Source organism: Microplitis mediator, chromosome 7 (genome assembly GCF_029852145.1).
Source record: "Microplitis mediator isolate UGA2020A chromosome 7, iyMicMedi2.1, whole genome shotgun sequence".
Classification (NCBI taxonomy): Eukaryota; Metazoa; Arthropoda; class Insecta; order Hymenoptera; family Braconidae; genus Microplitis; species Microplitis mediator.
In genome coordinates, this window is record NC_079975.1 from 25,320,824 (window position 1) to 25,341,136 (window position 20,313).

Here is a 20,313-nt window from a genome sequence, read left to right on the forward strand (position 1 = left end):
TAATTTTACTTTATTTCAAAAATTTATCAACTAAAAAAAAAAAATTAATTTTTATAAATTTTTAGTGACCAAATTTGCCTCTTACATAAAGAAACGGCCGAAAAATATGAAAAAATAATTTTTTCGGAAGTTCCGGCTGGTCCATTTTGCCCCAGGTGTTATGCGTAGGGCTAGAAATGTGGAATTATAACAATTTTTTTTTAATTTGACGATAAAAATATGAAAAAATCACTTTTTCAAAATTTTGGGCTTGTCCATTTTGCCCCAAATGTCATGCGTAGGGGTAAAAATGCGCAAACATATCGGATTTATAGTAATTAGTCGAAAAAAAAAAAAATTTTTTTTTGGTCAAAATTTCAGGGGGGCCGCTCTGCCTCATGGGGGCCGCTTTGCCCCACCCTCCCCTATACATTTTTATATATGAATTTGCTTTCTTTAAAAACTAAAAAAAATTAACTAATAATTAATAATTGAATAAAAAAAACACATAATTAAAAAGTTATCACAATTTTTAATTAAATTATTAACACATCAGTTATTTATATAAAAACAGGAAGTATAAAACTTAAATAAATAAATATTATTACTAATTTTTGCCTAGATATTATTATTACAATGCATATATTCGGTTCGATATATAGCCGGGAAAAAAAAAAATTTATATAAAAACGCTTAGATAATTATAAACATTCAATAAATTAGGGTAATTTATCAATAGCTTGTAATCGATTATAATAAATTAATATGGCAGTATCAATAAGTTGAATCATCAGGAATGCTCAACATCTCCTTACAATTGATTTAAAAATAAAAATAATTTAGAACGATATTTACAACAATAGCGACATAATAAATTAGAATTTTTGCAACATTTATGACAAATATTTCGTATTTTTTTTTCTAACAATATGAGTTTTCAGATCCAATAATAATTCATATGACTAGAACTAATTTTTAAAAGAATTGAAAAATTTGAATACACGGAAAAAAATGAACTATATAAATTGAGAATGACAAGTAATATAATGATAAAGTGATCAGTAAATACCATCATTTAAAATAGTAATTTTTTCGTTTATGATTCAAACGTGAATAATTACAGGATAAGTATGAAGATTTATTGTCTATGTATAAAAAATTACTATTTGAACTTTAAAAATCGTAACTGATACTTAGAAAATAGACGACACGTATTATAAACTTTACTATTTGAATGTTAAAATTCCCCATATTGACAACCGGGTTCCGGGTTATAATTTTAAACACTAATTTTTAAAGTTTTTTTCTTCCGTGTACACTTTGAAGCCAAGTTTGTTACGAACGTATTAGTTTAACATACGTTGAATGTGTTCGAATTTTGAAACCAGAAGTAAAATTATAGTTTTTTATAGTTTATAGCATTTAAACAGTATATTGCAAATGTGCTAATATTTACCACACACTTAATCTTGGAGTGCATAATTGATAAATAGTTTTTATAAGTTAATTGTCAGGCGAAAGCATTAATAATTAAATTCCGTAATAACGTCGCTTAAATCATATGATAGATCAGATTTTGTAGAAGAATTCCAATCTTGTTCTGAAGTCTGACTCCCATCGGCTTGGTAAAAGTTCAAGTCACTTTCAGTGACTTCAGTCGTCGTATAGTAGTTATCATAGTCGTTGTACTGTACGTATTTATCATCAGGTTGTGAATAATATTCATAATTATTGTGGATATTATTGACTTCTCTGGTGATAGGGCAAGGGTAATAATTATTATTGTATCCGTTGGTATGAAAGTTACCATAACCATAGTTCTCAGTGTAGCCCATATTCCCGTTTTGTTGACTCCCGATGTATGTTTGACAGCTGCCGGCATTAGGATAATAACTATCGTATATTTTGGGTTCCAACTCGGCATTTTGTGGCAGACGATGATGATGATGATGATGATGATATACAGTTGAATCATACCCAGCTGATCCATTTGTTCTTCTATATTGTGCATCTTCTTCGGCGATCAACGGATTTATTATTTTTTTTATGCCCTCATTATCGGAACACGAGTTGTTTTTACCCTTGCTGCCGTCTCCGACTTTCTTGGATGGTTTTTTGTCTTTCATCCGACGATTTTGAAACCATACTTTAACCTGTAAAAAAATTATGAACTTAGAAACTTTCAAATATCACATCTATGTGAAGTTTTATAATAATTCCCGTGTAAAAAAATTTTTTGTTCATAATGAATTTCAATTTGAATTTCATAACGAAATTCAGATCGTGACACAAATATGACTTTCATCATGAATTTACTCAAAATTTTCGTCTAGTAAACCCGAATCAATTCTACATTAATTTATTCTGTCTTCGAATTGGACTTGGGATGATTTAGGTAGAAACTTGACTGAATTTTTACCTTTTGTCAAATTCCTCGATTAAAAAATCGCCAATAAATTTCTCCTATAAAGTATTTGATTTACGTAAATCAGTTTCGATTATGAAATTAATTTAGTGAATAAACTTTGGATCACTTGGATAAAAATTAGACTGAGTCATAATTTTGTCGTGATTAAAGTTGTTGATACAAAATCATGATGAAACTCATATTTGTGTCACGATCTGAGTTTCGGGATGAAATTCAGATATAAATTAATTATGAATAAAATTTTTTTACGCGGGTTAATAGTCAAAATACATTCTATATTTGGCATAAAGAATCACGTAAGAAATTTAATTTTTTTATGTACAAATTTTTGAAGTATATAATTTTTTATTCATTTATTTGTAAATCAAATCAAAAATTCTATATTTTTAAATTGAAATTGATTATTGCGCAGAGAAATTATTCTCGTTTGAAATGATATGGTGTCATAGTAAAGCTGCACCATGTTGGCCATGTGACAAAAATTGAAGTATACACATGAAACAATTACTACGACTATACTAAAATTTCCAATAATTACAGTAATTTGTGATTTAATCGCTGTCTATTTTACTGTGACCATAGTAATTTTTGCATTTGTTTATCTCAATTTTCACCACGCGGTCAACACGGTTCGACCCGAAATCATATACAGTAGAAACTCTGTAAGTCGAACCTCGATAAGTCGAAAACCTCCTAAACTCGAAGAAATATTTCATCCCCTTCCCTCCAAGACCCAAAACCTCCGTTGCTCGAAATTTTTACCCTCTATAAGTCGAAATAATTAGTGAGTCCCTACAAGCTATTTCTGTACATTTTTACCCTCCATAACTCGAATACATACACTTGGACCTCTTTATCTCGAATTTAAAAATATAACCTATGTAAGTATTTTATTAGAATTATCAGTTCTACGAAATGGTAATGGAATTTATAGCTGACGTCAGGTTTCCAATAATTACAGTAATTTGTAATATAATCGCTGTCTATTTTACTATGACCATAGTAATTTTTGCATGTGTTTATTTTAATTTTCGCCACGTGGTCAACACGGTGCGGCTTTACTAAAAAACTATAGCATTTCGAACACGAATAATTTATTTTCTGTGCGAGATTTTATTAATATTTATAACGATCCCGAAGTTAGCAGACAATTACCCATTCTTTAATTCTATTCAATGTATCAATTAAAAAAAAAAAAAAAAAAAACAACTAAAAATATGCACGTGTAGAAGAGTATAAAAATTATAAGTGCCATTTATTAAATATTTTTTTTTTAATGTATTAGACGTCGGCTAACTTAAGTATCATATATTTGCACACCTCCAATATAAAAAAAATTTTTTTTTGTTGATAATAGATAATTTGTGAATTAACACATGTTATATAGATTTCGCGAATAAGCACACAGTAAAAAAGGATTCGTCAAAATCAACACATACCGTGTGTAAAACAAACGTTTTACACTTATTCATACGTTACTTTAACATGTTTCGAGTGTTAAAAAAAGTTACACACGTATACGTTAAAATTAAAAATTTTCCAAGAATTCTTTTGTGATACTCGACATTATTTTTTCCATATTTTGTGTGTTGATTTCATAGTAACATATAAAAAGTGTTACTTTCGAATAAAATGACATTTTTGTGTGTTAAAAAATCAATCGATTGCGACAGTTCAAACAAGATAAATACCGTGTGTTAAATTGACACACAAAAGTGTTAAAAATTCAACACTCAGATTTTTAACACACGTTTTTTTTACACTTTGACGATTCGTTTTTTACTGTGCAGAAACAAAAATATAAAAATTCTCTTACCTGTCTTTCTCTAAGTTTTAATTTCTTTGCAGTTAAAATTCTTTTCGGGCGACATAAATATTTGTCCTTCTCAAATAACTCCTCCAGATGAAGAAGTTGTTCGTCGGTAAATGTAGTTCGCAATCTTCTGTTTGGGATTTCACTAGCTATAAAATAAAATAAGAATATTGTAATATTTATTCACTCAACTAATAGTAAATATTTATAAAGTTATTGTTATAAGTTGCAACGAAAGAACAATAAAAAATATTTAAAACATTTTCTAAAAAGTTTTTCATACTTTTTTTTTATAAAATACTCTAAAAATAACACTGGAACTATCAAATTAATCGAAACTATAGTCCACCGCAATAGGATTTCGAGACGTTAGTATATAATAAACGGATATGAACAATAAATTAAATTTTGATGACTAATTTACACAGTTCAAGAAAAAATAAATTTAAAAATTAGCGCGATTTTCAGCAATTAAAAAAATAAATTAAAAAAAAAATCTATAAAATAATTTGCACTTATAAATGTTTAATTACCTTCTGCTTCTACTCCATCTTCATCCACTTTCACAATTTTTCCCGAGGGTTGTTCAGAAAACTGGACTTCATCAGAACTGGAGGATGGAGAAGAAATTGATTCTTCTGATAGTATACTTTCTGGTGAAAATGCGAAATCTTGAAAGTCTGATGATGGAAAATAGTCACTCCACACCGATTGAAAATCAAAATTAGAGATTGTAAGTTCGTCATTTATGAAATCGTCAAAATCCATGGTATGTCGGAAGTATTAACTGTAATAAGTTAAAACGTAGATGGCGAAGTTACTTGATGGAAGCCGCTGAGGTAACTGATGTCGAATGCCTCTGGGTATGCCAATTTATAGGAAAACGTGGTCTGTAGGTATACCAACCTTCTGTATGTTATTGTCTGTGTTAAAAATTGTCTACTCATTCCCTCTCTTTCGAATATTCTGTCGGCTCCCAAGTAAAATTTTCTGAGGTACAGTAATTTACAGGCAGTAAAAGTATATATAGATACGAAGATATTAAGGGTCCCACTATTTAAAATCTGGCGCCAACGTCCAGACAGTAAATTCAATGAATATACAAAGACTTCGCACTTTTCAATTGTTCGTTTAAAATAAATCCTCTTTGTGAAGGGAGTTTAAGACGTACATTTAAAGTATTACTCTATTCTTATAAGAAATACTTTATGACTGATGGGCTAAAGTATTCTAATGAACTAAGGTGTGAAGGACACTTTAGAAAAATATACTTTATTTCGTTTCTAAGCTTGATACGGTATATAATCAGCTGAGGGAAAAAGCGTAAAGCTATAAAATTTGAAATATGATCGATATTTTTCGGCGCTCATCGATAGCCACGTAAATAAATCTCCAATCTTTCGGATAGCTTTGTATATATACTCTGTAAAAAACGTATATGGGTCGACGCGATCTTCATCACTTTCAAGTGGTACGAAATTACAATAATACACCCACGCTTTTAAACGGCTTGATGCAGTAAACAGTCCCGTATGAAAAAGCAATATATGAGCTTCAGTATAATTAAAAATATATGATAAATTATATGGAATTATAAGAAGTCACATATAGAGCCATATACAAAATTTTGCCGAAATATTATATGATTTTATAATTTGCAACATATATATTGGTAATATATTTTTTTTACATGCTAACTTATAAAAATTGCTTATAATATTTTATACTATACTTTAAGTTATATGATAAGATATATGATTTAATTATATGACTGAAGTATAATATTTATACATGTAAATCTATAATTATATAAATATATGTTGACATATATTTGTATAAATGTATGTAAATATATATTCATATAAATATATATTTATATATATTTGCATAAATATAAAACTAGAGATTTCAAGCTATAAAATGCTTTTTTTTAAATCTCGATCCGATTATTTTTCATGAAGTTACAGTCTTGCAAAAATCACTAAAAAAATTCTAAAATTTTTTTGTTCCTTTAATTTTTGGTATGAGTGTATTTTTTAAATTATTTATGAATAATAATATCGAAATTATTATAATTTTGAAATTATAAGTTTATATATAAAACGAGAATATATTTTGAGATGTAATATCATGTGTATACAATTACATATATTATAAATTATATGGTTGATAATAATATTGAAATTATAAATTAATTTATAAGATGAAACATATATTTTACGTTATAAATTAATATATAAAGCGGACGTATAATTTTTGATACAATATCACATGTATATAATCACATATATTATAAATGATGTGGATTATTATAATATTAAACGTATAAATTATTATATATGATAAATCATATATTAATGAATAGTAATAATTTTGCCGCCATATATGTTCAGTTATTTACCATATATTTTTTTATATATTATCGACAGAGTATATGGTTTTGTCATACGGGGTTTGGTTTTTATTAAAATAGTTTTTTGTTTTTGTATCAAACAATCATCTAAAATATCATTTTTCGTTATGTAAATTACTTACAAAACAATTTAATTTAATCAAATTCATTTAAAATCCAGAAATTTTTTTTTTTTACCATTTCTAGATGGTCCCCCATTTTGCCCGCGAAAATTAAATTTTCTTTTTAAACGGCAACTGAAAATTTTTTCTATTTAGGTCAAACGCACCAATAGATGGACGGTTAAGCAGAAAACCGGTAAACTATATTTGTTATAACTAATATAAATAAATAAAAAAATAAGATAGGTATCATGTGATTATGTTCGTAGTTCATTAACAAATTTATTAATTTAATAATTAACTAATTAAATTTAAAAAATTTAATAAAATTTGCCGTCCATCTATTGGAGATAAATTTCTGACCTTAACCCAATAGATGGACATTGGATTTATCGGGTAAATTTTCAATTTTTTTTTTTTTTTTCATAACGTTTAAATAAAATTGTTTGTGACATAAACTCATTTTTATTTATTTATTATTTTTTTAATATAAATAAAATCTAAGCAAAATAATTAATAATTTTTAAATTGTTAATTAATATTACGTAATATATTATCATATATTTTGCGTTATCTAATATTAGGGGTGTGCGAAGACTCGAATCTTTCAAACTATTCAATATTCGACTCGAATATCGAATCGAATCTAACTATTCGACTCGATTCGATTCGAACAAGATTCGCACACCCCTACCTAATATGTAAAAGTGAGAAATTTTTTAAGATAATAAAAATACTACATATATTTAGAAAATTATTATCTCACATTTGTTTTTTTAATTAATTGTATTAAACACATGCTGGTATTATCAAAAATTTAATAATTTTTTATATATATAAGAAGATGAAAATATCATTTGCAAGAAGCGTCCATCTATCAGAGATTTCGTCCATCTACTGGGGATTTTGACTTTTTCTTAAATTTTCCTTTTTTATAATCAAACACTAAGTTATACAAAGTTTTAATTATTTTTTTCTAGTTGATTAAACATTTTTGCTTAAGTATAATTCATTTTATTATAACTTATTTATATTTTATAGCTTCATTTCGATTAAAAAACATGAGAGTCTGCTTAACCGTCCATCTATTGGTGCGTTTACCCTATGTTTGCTGTGTACTGTGACGCTACCGAATATCATATCAGCGTGGGGGAAAATATTCGGCGATCGATGACGATCGATGGTTGACGGACTTATCCGAAATTATGAATATTAATAATATAAGTACACTGTAAAAAATCACCGGGGTAAGTCCAAGCGGTGTAGGTGTTAAAATTATCGGTGTTAAATTTACCCCCGAAAGCGGTGTTAAAATAACGCCGCCGCCGGTGTAAATATTCTGTACCGGTGTTAAAATAACGCCGCCACCGGTGTAAATATTTTAGACCGGTGTTAAAATAACGCCGTCGCCGGTGTAGATATTCTTTACCGGTGTTAAAATATTTTATTTTGTGAATATTTTTACTTACTCGATCACTATACTTGTTGATAAATGATATTTTTTATTAATTTTCATAAAGAACTGACATTTTTTGTGTTTTATAATCTTTAAAGTTAATACTCCAAGCGGACGCAATTTACCCCGCTTTTACACCAGCATTACTCCGCTTTTACTCCGGTTACCCCGATTTAATACCGGTATTTTTAACACCGGTGTATTACTCCTTCTACACCGGTGTAATTTTATTTTAACACCGGGCGGAGTTAAAACGAGTCCATTTTTAACACCGCTCTTTTTACAGTATAGTGACGTAGTCGCTCCATATATACATAAGTGTGCAAGTGTCTCAAAAGTATAATATGTTGCAGTAATTTTACATTTTTCTTTAGTTTTAAAATCTCATCATAATAATTAAAAAATGGAAACTTTCAAGTATTTTTTTAAATGGTCCTCTGATTTAGCTCGAATAGGTCATTGAATATGAAAGCCATTAAGTTGCGAGGAGATACACTATGATAAATTTACGAAGTGAACGCGGGTTAAATCCGAAGTGAATTAAAAGTGAATGCGAAGTGGATGATTTTTAAAAATTTATTTTTTCCTCTCAGAATGAAATTCACTTTCAAGGAGAGTTTATTTTATTATTAAAGCTCTGGACGAGCGAATGCGGATTTAACTAAGAATCACATCACTCCGAAATCACTCTCCTGAAAAGCAAACCCCCTGTACCAATTTATAGACACATTGAAAATTCTACAAAAGAAATCACTACTGTTTTAAAAAAGGATTAAGTTTTCACGATTGCTCATATAATTACCATACATTTAAAGTTACACGTGATTCACACAAAAAAAAAAAAAAAAAAACGTCGAGATAACTGAATGGTTTTGAAGTTCTCGAGATTTTTTAAAAATATAACCGCTAATTACAGTCGTGATGTAATGTCATATAGATAAAAAATGTTTTATGGATATGTATGACAAAAAGTGTAAGTGCACTGATTATCAGTAAACTTATTTTTTTTATCAGAAAGTTATCGTATACGCATAAGTATTTTTCTAATGGCTCATTTAGAAGTACTTAAAAAATAAAATTGCGATTGACGTCATTTGAAAGCCAAGTAGCGCCGTAACTTCATACAAACATGATGTATATGTACATAGATACTGCAGTGAAATAGTTTTACAATGAAGTCGTTCGACGCGTTACTGGAACCGCGTTTGACCTAGTGTTGCCGAAATCGAAGCAACTATTCGATTGTTCACAATCGAATAGAATCGACTGAAGAAATCGATTATGGTAATTAATCGTTTCTGAACAATCGATTATTTACATAATCGATTTTTGAAAAAACCGATTTTTTTTTCTCCCAACTTTATAGTTGCAGAATCGATAGCTTAATAATCGATTGTGTAAAATCGATTTTATAATTTTTTGTTCAAAATCAAAAAACGAATATGGGTCCAAAATCACAAATTCAAAATTATTAATATTTACTTTATTTGACGGTCGATTATTTGATCACAACTTTAAAGTTGCACAGTCGACCATCTAACAATTTATTTTGGAAAATCGATTTCGAAATTTTATTTTAAAGTTAAATATCACCGCGTATAAATATAAGTTTGTATTTCGAAATATGAAATTTTCATATGGTGATTTATATTCAAAATAATATCAAATAAAATACTTTGTTTATTTTTAATAATTTTTTATTTGAACTTTTCAGTAAAAACAGTTCAGAAAAAAAAATATTTTCTCAATAAGTTAAGTATTGTATTGAATTAATAATTTTTTATTTAAATTATTTAAATCTATTATTTAGATTATTAAAATCGATCATTTTTTAATTTTTCAAATAGCGTAAAATTTTGATCTATAAGATTATAAATATATATCTATCTACCTTTAATCATTTCGCTTAAGTTGTTTATCATTTGTTTGCCTGTATTAGTCAAACAATTTTTATACTGTTCAAGTAAATGACTTTGAAAAACAAATTTTTTTTCTTAATTAATTTTACAAAAAATCGATGATTGAAAATCGTTTTCAAAAAAAAAGAATCGATTTTTTTCAATTAATCGAAAGGCCTACAATCGATTTAAAAAATCGACAATCGAAACGAAAACATCGATTGTTCGATTAATCGATTTCGATTGCGCATCACTAAGTTTGACCATTAATTCGTACAATTAGAAGGACTCAACGTAAAACTTGATATTAGCTTAGAAAAAAAAACAAAATTTTTTATTTTTCTCTAAAACCACTAGAAAAAATTCAAAAAAATTAGAAAGCTTATGGTTTTCACCCCTGTTTTCAAAAAAAAATTTTTGTTCATTCCTTTTTCAATACCTTGCAGAAAACTTAATCAAATAGTCTTAAAATTATGTTTTTTCGTTACAATAATCTTTATTAATTTTAATTATAATCATTGTAATTGATTGAATAATTTCGGAGGTCATCTAAAAATTCGAAACATAACCAAAATTTTTTTTTCGTACTTAAAAAAATTCATTCAAACACGAAAATCATAAAAATAGGGAAACATAATTTTGATTATAAAATTTTTAAAAAGAACGTAATATTCATGAATTAATTAATATCACGGTCATCCATTTTTTTATTTTGATTATACATAAGCATCAGGACTCGTTTTGATTTTATAGAGACAAAAAATTCAAATGTTTTCAGAGAAAGGAAAATTACTAATTCGTTTGACAAATATTATATTTCATAAATTCATGTACTTTCTCTGGGCAACGGACTGTACAGCTTGAAAATTTATAGTTATATTATTTTTGAATTAATAAATGAACAATGGATTGGTGAGAGTCTACGGTAATAAGGTGTTTCGTCATTTAAATCTTATTTACTTTGAAGCCCAGAACTAAGCGGTTGTAAAGCTCAATGTCTGTCCCAAAGCTTAAGTGTGAATTCCCAGCAGCGCGCAACATAAGGGATCGCTAACAACGATTACACGTGTTGACCATTGAGTGATTTATGTATTACATTTATCTTTGAGGCGCCATAGTATTTTGTCGAGTTTCCACGTCTTCAATTTTCGAACGGCCGCTTTCGAAATATTCAACTCATTCTCTATATTAGAATTATTGCTATGGCGGCAGTAAACGATAATTATTTCGTAACTTTTTGGTTGGCTACGTATATTTCAAGTTATCTTTACTAATTAGTCGAAAATTTTCAAAACTTGATAATATTTACATTTTTTTATCGGTTCCTATATGAATTATTATTTCTATTTTTCTTATCTAGTATATAGATTTATAAAAAAAAATACGGTGGAAGAAACAACAACAATAATGATAACCGATTGATTGATAAATTTCAGAAAGAGACAAAGGAAGTAAGGATAACATTAGTACTGCTTTCAATTTATTAAATGAAATTTATGATGATCTCTCAAACGAATCATCAATTGCAAATGTATAATTTTATGAGTATGAAGTACTTCCGTACTACATTTCTTTCTGTAATCTGTTCATTGTTGTCAATATTGACGATAAGAATACGTTTACGTACTTTTGTTTTTATAGGATTCACCCAAATTTTCTTGATGAATATGAATATATTTATACACATATATATATTAGGATGTTCAAAAAAAAAATCGGTCTATCGATTGACTCTGCAGACCAGCCCCGTATGAAAAAGCAATATATGATCTTCAGTATAATTCAAAATATATGATAAATTATATGGAATTATATGAAGTCATATATAGAGCCATATACAAAATTTTGCCGAAATATTATATGATTTTATAATTTGCAACATATATATCGGTAATATATTTTTTTTACATGCTAACTTATAAATATTCTTATAATATTTTATACTATACTTTAAGTTATATGATAAGATATATGATTTAATTATATGACTGACATATAATATTTATACATATAAATATATAATTATATAAATATATGTTCACATATATTTGTATAAATGTATGTTAATATATATTTATATAGATATATGTTTATATATATTTTTACAAATATAAAACTAAAGATTTCATGCTATAAAATGCTTTTTTTTAAATCTCGATACGATTAATTTTCATGAAGTTACAGTCTTGCAAAAATCACTAAAAAATTTCTCAAATTTTTTTGTTCCTTTAATTTTTGGTATGAGTGTATTTTTTTAATTATTTATATATAATAATTTCGAAATTATTATAATATTGAAATTATAAGTTTATATATAAAACGAGAATATAATTTGAGATGTAATATCATATGTATACAATTACATATATTATAAATTATATGGATTATAATAATATTGAAATTATAAATTAATTTATAAGATAAAACATATATTTTACGTTATAAATTAATATATATAGCGGACATATAATTTTTGATACAATATCACATGTATATAATTACATATATTATAAATGATATGGATTATTATAATATTAAACGTATAAATTATTATATATCATAAATCATATATTAATCAATAGTAATAATTTTGCCGCCATATATGGTCAGTTATTTACCATATATTTTTTTATATATTATCGACAGTATATGGTTTTTTCATACGGGGCCCCAAAACTTGCCTCTTTGAGCTCGAAAAAACCGCGACTCCCATACGAGAAAAATATATATACGGATATATCCGGGCAAATTTGGAATATGTTACGTATATGTTGCATATATGTAACATATTCCAGATTTGCCCGGATATATCCGGATATATATTTTTTCCGTATGGGCTGTATCGAAAAAAAAACTTTGATCGCGTCCTACGCACTTATTCTCGTTACTTAAAAAATAAAAAACCAAATTTCCCATATATTTTTTCACTAAAAAGAAGAAAGTTATGGGGTGTCTGAAAAAATTTAATATTTAATGATCACCCTAATGTATATTAGGGTGTTTAAAAAAAAACAAATTTTTTTTGTTCTCGGAAGCAGGTTCAAAAGTTTCATTGAGTAGAAATCCGCAGACATATTTTTGTAGCTTTGAAGCTCTACAAAAAAAATTTCTTATTTTTTGATCAATTCATTGGTTCAAAAGTTATATTTTGGCACTGGAAGTCAAATTTATAATAAATTTCGAGTTCCTTTGACTTTTTCAGCGAAACTATCAGACTTATCACAAAATGTCATGAACTTTTTTTTGTAGGCAATTTTATTTTCTACAAATTATTTTGAATTGTGTTTTTCCAAATTCCGCATTGTTTTCTAGTTATTCCCATTTTGATGTCAAGCTCTGGAAATCGGATAGAACACTACTCCTGTTAAGAGCTTGACATTAAAACGAAAATAACTAGATAACAATGCGAAATTTGAAAAACTTTATTGGTAATAATTTGTAAGGAGTAAAATTTTCTTTAAAAACGATTTCGTGACATCTTGTGATAAGTCTGATAGTTAAGCTGGAAAAGTGAAAGGTTTTCAAAATTTACTATAAATTGGATTTCAAGTACTAATAACTTTCGAACAGATGAATTTATCCAAAAATGATAAGAAACTTTTTCTTGTAGAGCCTTTCATTCTTTGCGAAATCATATCTTAAGCTTGTCTGTACAATTAGCTTTTGCAGAAGTATAAAAGATATCTTATTTTACTTCCACGTAATTATTCATAGGGGGTTTTGTGAACAAAGAATACTCAATTTTCGATATTCAGTATATTATATCTACATACTATATATGTCTGTGTATACATATACAGTTTGTCAGGTATAGTGACCTTTGCTTCAAACAATAGAATTTTATATCTCTACATTTAAGAATATGCTAATAGGATTTTACCGGATTACTTTTGAAAAATATTCTAGGTACTGACTATCTATATACTCCTTACTTTAAATAAGCTCTGTGCAGACTTTAGTAATAACGGAGAAGATTTTGGCGCGCCAGTACGGCGCCAGTCTCAAATAGATTTACAATGTCTGGAACGTATTGTTTAAATGAATTTTCTTAGAAACGTATTTTGAACATTTTCGTAATAAATAAATTTTGATTTTGTGTAGGACTGAAATTTTTGAAATAAACGATAAATTATTTAATTACTATGAAATAATTTATAGTACGTGGTTATTGTATTAAAACTGCTTTTTAAGTACATACAGAGGGATAGTGATAATTGCAAAAGAAACTAATGAAAAATGATATCATTAAAATCTCCTACAACTAATTAATTTTTAAATAAAATATTCAATTGACATTATATACAAAATGTCTTTTCTGGTACACACATGATGTCAACATGGTATAGGGGAGTCTGGCGAACGATGGTTCATCTAAGCACCCGCATGAAAAAAACTTATACTCTGAAATTATATCAGATAATATAATATTTATTATATTATAGTATAATTTAGAATATTAATAATTATATATTTAAAAATAACTACTTTTTTGGCGTTTTCAATATAAAATTTTATATTTTAAAAGTATATCAATATAATATATAATTTTATATTTTGGCATATATTATCATTATAAAAACTCCATATAATATTAGATTATGTAAAAAAAATATATGTCATTATATAGTATCAATTTATAGGTTTATATATATTATGATTTTATAATTCAAATTATATTATTAACAGTATAATATAATATATAATGCTCGTATATAAGCTTGTATATATTAAAAGATATACATGACACTTTTGTGCTTCGAAAAATTTTCAGTTCTATGAATGCTCTTTCGGTATCCTCTAAAACTTATTTTATTTTGAGTAATTATTTTTTTATATTAAAAACACCGGCACACAAAAAAAAATAAGTTCTCTGTACTTTTGACGGGACCGATTTATTCCCATGTATTTTGACCCGCTGAATCCGAATCTGAGGTCCGTTTAACCCGTATACCCTCAGATTTTTAGAAAACTTTAAAAAACCTCAAAAATACACAAAAATCGACCGTTTTTTAAATTTAAAAATTTTTTTAACCCTAACTAAGCATGATTTTTATGTATTTCGGTCCTCCACATACTAACCTGAAGTTTATTTAAAACATTAGCCATTTAAAGTCTGAGTAAATTCCAAAAAAACCCCAAAAAATTGCAAAAAAGCAAAAAAATTCTTAGTATTGTGATGAAAAAAATTTTACAGGGCTAAATAAATAATTATTTTCATGTATGTTTATCTGTCACATATAATTCTCGAACATCCATGGCTCAGACATCTCTAAAATTTTAAATAAATGGCAAAAATTCCCAAAAAATCGAAAAAAATAAAATTTGTTATAACAAAAATCATTTTTTAAATCGAAATAAATAAAAGAAATCATATTGTTCGATCTGTGATATATATATATAAAAAATATTTTGGCCTAAAACATAAAAAAATTTTAATATGCTTCAAAAAATTTTTTTTATCACAACACTAAGAATTTTTTCGCTTTTTTGCAATTTTTTGGGGTTTTTTGGAATTTACTCAAACTTTAAATGGCTAATGTTTTTAATAAACTTCAGGTTAGTATGTGGAGGACCGAAATACATAAAAATCATGCTTAGTTAGGGTTAAAAAAATTTATAAATTTAAAAAACGGTCGATTTTTGTGTATTTTTGAGGTTTTTTAAAGTTTTCTAAAAATCTGAGGGTGTACGGGTTAAACGGACCTCGGATTCGGATTCAGCGGGTCAAAATACATGGGAATAAATCGGTCCCGTCAAAAGTACAGAGAACTTATTTTTTTTTGTGTGCCGGTGAAATTAATCATATAAATGAAAATTTATAGTCATAACGACTCTCTCTACAAACTTCCTTTCAAGTTCGATCTACATACTTAATTTACTCGAATAAAATATATTCTCATTAATACTCACAATCATCGTCAAACTGAAAGTCTTTATTTTTCATATTTTATTTTATATTTTTAGATATATAATGTATTATATAATACAATATACAATTCAATATCTTGAGATTCTCCAACGTCAATTATATAAAAAAATATATTTAACAATATAATATTTAATATATAAAAAAATCTATTCTATTATATATCATTCCAATATATGTAAATTTATAATGAATTTTATAAGTTAAAAATTATATTTTATAATTATATTACATATTATGAAAATATGTATATATTTTTTTATAATTTAAATTATAAATTAAAGTATAACTTTGAATTTATATAAATATTATATTTTATTATACATACATTTTTGCCGTTTTATAAAATTATATATTTACGGTATATTTTTTTATATATAATCAAAATATATGTTATTTTCATGCGGGTAAAATCTCCTACAACTAATTAATTTTTAAATGATATATTCAATTGACATTATATACAAAATGTCTTTTCTGGTACACACATGATGTCGACATGGTATAGGGGAGGCCGGAGAACGATGGTTCATCTAAGCAGCTAATTATTTATTGTAGCTTATAAGCATCACGTATACATACATCCAGGTCGTTTCGATCTATCTCGAAAAATCTATAATATATCCATAATTAAGAAAAAAAAAAAATTCCGGGGAACGATGGACCCCTTCCAATAAAATATAAGAAAAAATTTGAATTTTTTTTTACTGTTTTCTTTTCCAAATAACTGCATCTTTCAATTTGACTTGTATTCAATAAATAATATTATTAGTTTATATGCGTGAGACAAAAAAAAGTTTGTTTCGAAACAAAAAGCCATATTCTCAAATATCATTTTCAAAAAATCTTTTAACAATTTTTTTTTTTATCTAAAAAAAAAAATAATTCAATTATTTAGAACTGGAAATATTTCATTTAATCTCAAATATACTCTATGTTTTTTTTATTTTTGATATAGGTATTTTTTTTTTTCAATCAGAAATTATTTTTATTAAAGCGACAATTTGTAAATTACAACGAAATCATGAATCTTAATCGTATAAAAAAAATTATTTGAATGTACTTGGTGCGCACATAATATCTTTTTATAGTTGTTTTATATTTTTTAAAAATTGATCTTATTAGACCATCCTGAAGTTAGCAGACAATTAAAAATTTTTGAATTTTTTTTTTTGAACAATTAAATTTAAAGAAAAAAAAAATCTAAAAATATGCACATGTAGAAAATTAGAAAAACTATAACTGCAATTTTTTCAAATATTTTTTTTTTTTCAAGTTCATTATTTTTTAAAAAATCCAAAATTTATTTGACGTCGGCCATCTTCAGCATCATCTTATTAGCACATACCAAGTTCATTCAAATATTTTTTTTTCTAATTGTATATTTTCAAAAAATTTAAAAACGATTTTTTTTTTAATTTTACATTCCAGTTGATAGTTTTTTTTTTTTTAATTAATTTTTTTTGTAAAAACAATAATTTTACAGACAACAAGTTATGAATATTCAATGGTCTGCCTTTTAGTAGTGACCATATCTATGTGTTTTTTTGGGAAAAATGTATAATATTTAATATTGTTTTATTTAAAAATTTCACATATTTATTCTGGATAATTTTATTCCATTATAAATAAATTCGAAATATCATTATAACAAATTTAAATATTCTGAAATATTTTTCTCTGAGTAATAAATTTAAAAATTCATCAAAGATATTTTCTAAAGAATCATAAAATATTAACAATAAAAATTGTTAACGAATATTGAAATATGAATATTTTAAAATTAGTATAGACTCAACCGAGAATAGACAATTTGAAAATAGAAACAAAAAAAATTATTATCGAAAGATCTGTTATGGCGCCAGAGTAATTCAATAAGAGGATTTTAAAAGACGTACGTCATCAGTCAATACACTCTTAACAAAATCCTACGGTTCCTAAAAGATAAAAGGACATAAATCACTAGATAGTGAGCACGCGCCATTGTCATTGATCTGTGTGTTGCACCCCGCTGCTAATTCACACTTAGACCCGACAATTGGCGCCGAGTTTTACAGTATACTTTAAGTTTCAATACGTTAGTTAAATAAAATTTTAAGCTGCAGTCTACAGTAATTAGACAATTGCAGACGTCGCCTCATTGTACAGACATTTACGTACATTCAAAATTTTGGCGACAAAATATTGAAACCAGATGCCTTCAGTTCCTGATAGACACTACCCATGTAAATAATTTTTATAAATAAATTAATAGTTAATAATAAACAATATATATTATGAGCATAAATGCAATCATACATTAAAAAAAAAATATTCATGTTCACATTTCAAAAACTGAAGATGACGTCCGAGTTCTGACTCAGAAAAAACTGATTTTTTAAAACTACTTACTATACTAATTGTTAGCTTCACTTTTCATAAATATGTCTAATGACATCATTGCTGGACTACAGTAAAACATGAGCATACGGTGAGATTGTATCTGTGGCGCTTCTAGGGTTTATGATGGCGCCGTCCGCGGTGTACAGCAAATTTACTTCTTAAGTACTTTTTAAAATGCTCATTGCAATCAGGAAAAAAATACTTATGCGTATGCGATCGTTTGACGATTACAAAAAATTACGTCTGTTACTATTGTTATCGAAGGATTTATTGTTAGTCGTTGTAGTACTGATAGCCGATGCACAATCATTGACAATAATCTTTGAGTACGTATACTACTTTATTAGATAACGAACTACAATGAGCTGTGATTGAAAAAAATATAAAATTTTTTAAGCGTTTTATGTTTAAAAAAAATTTCTTTTAAAAATGTGAATCATTGATAACGTTAGAACTCTGAAGTATTATACAGAATGTGTAAGGTGAAAGCCATATATTTTTAAACATGCACGTACACGGATCGATAATTTTATTACATACTGGAAAAAAAAAATTATTATTCTTATAATTATTAGGATATTTAAGTTAAACTGATCCGTGTCTTTCATGACTAAATTTATTGTTATTTAATTGGAAACATTAACTCATATATACTAGTCATTTAGTATATATATATATATATATATATATATATATATATATATATATATATATATATACCGGGTAATTAAACATTAATGAACATTAATTTAAAACATAACAAACGAACTTCGTTTAATCATAAGTAATTATATAAATAGAACTAATGACTTACCAAGTATACCTAATCTCATATAGCATGAGTTTGTATTAAATAGGTGTTGATATTTTATTATGCGAATTTTTTGCACAAAAAAATATAAGAATACCGGGGCACAACGGACCCTTCAGGGCACGATAAACCTCTTTGAAAATATGCCAAAGAAAATTTTGTTCTCGTCATCCCCGTATGAAAATAACATATATGGTCAAAATATATGATAAATATCAGAAAATATATGTGGCGAATTTAACTATATTTTCTGGTATATTTTTTTTTATATTAAAAAATATAATACTCATCATATACAAGTCCGTATATGTTTAGCTTATATAAAATATATATGTCAATCATATACAAAAAATATATTTTTATCATATATGAAAATATATATTCTTGTCATATACGAAAGCTATATTTTTATCATACATAAAAATATATATTTCTATCATATACGAAAAATATATTCTGATCATATATAAAACATATATTTATATTGTGTATGGAAAAAAAAAGTTTCTTATTCGTATGACCAACTCCAATTAAATTTGATCTAAATTTTAATATACTCTTCAAATCGCAGTTAAAATTTTCAAAATTAGTTAATTTGATGCGAATATATACCCATATACATATACATTCACCGAATAAAATATATGCTTAAATATAACAACGAAAATATATGGTGCCATGTATAATATAAATTATATGCTACCATATATTTCTTTTCATATAAAAATTATATATTTTTTAAATACAAAAGGAAATATATCAATACAATATATTATAAGATAAATCTAAATGTATATATATATAGCTTAATATAAAAAACATATAAGTTAAATACATATATTTACTACTGTATATAATTTTATATTAAATCGGCGAAAATCTCTATATGATTTTTTATAATATACAATATAATATATCATATATTGTTTTGTTGCAAACATATATGATATTATATATTTTAACCATATATTGTTTTTTCATACGGGTCATATTTCTACGAGTTTAATATATTTTTCAAGTTTCACAGCGATACGAAATACCTGCGGTACGACAGACCCCCATAAAATTTTGAAAAAAAAAAAAAATCCATATTCTTATTTTATGAG

The 20,313-nt window shown here is 26.2% G+C and overlaps 1 protein-coding gene across 1 annotated transcript; it reads right to left on the reverse strand.

Moving 5' to 3' along the window:
• Positions 1 to 560: 560 nt before the first annotated feature.
• On the reverse strand, positions 561 to 5,094 carry LOC130671065 (homeobox protein Hox-B3a-like). Its single transcript, XM_057474755.1, has 3 exons — positions 4,754 to 5,094; positions 4,224 to 4,369; positions 561 to 2,132 (listed from the first exon to the last, which is right to left on the reverse strand). The coding sequence occupies exons 1-3, from the start codon at positions 4,986 to 4,988 to the stop codon at positions 1,503 to 1,505; spliced, it is 1,011 nt and encodes a 336-aa protein (XP_057330738.1). The 5' UTR covers positions 4,989 to 5,094; the 3' UTR covers positions 561 to 1,502.
• Between the last annotated feature and the right edge of the window lie 15,219 nt (positions 5,095 to 20,313).

Coding starts and splice junctions, on each gene's coding strand:
- LOC130671065 (XM_057474755.1), bottom strand. CDS start 4,988: ATGGATTTTGACGATTTCATAAATGACGAACTTACAATCTCTAATTTT. Junction 4,370..4,753: donor AGATGGAGTAGAAGCAGAAG/GTAATTAAACAT, acceptor TTTATTTTATAG/CTAGTGAAATCCCAAACAGA. Junction 2,133..4,223: donor TAAAACTTAGAGAAAGACAG/GTAAGAGAATTT, acceptor ATTTTTTTACAG/GTTAAAGTATGGTTTCAAAA.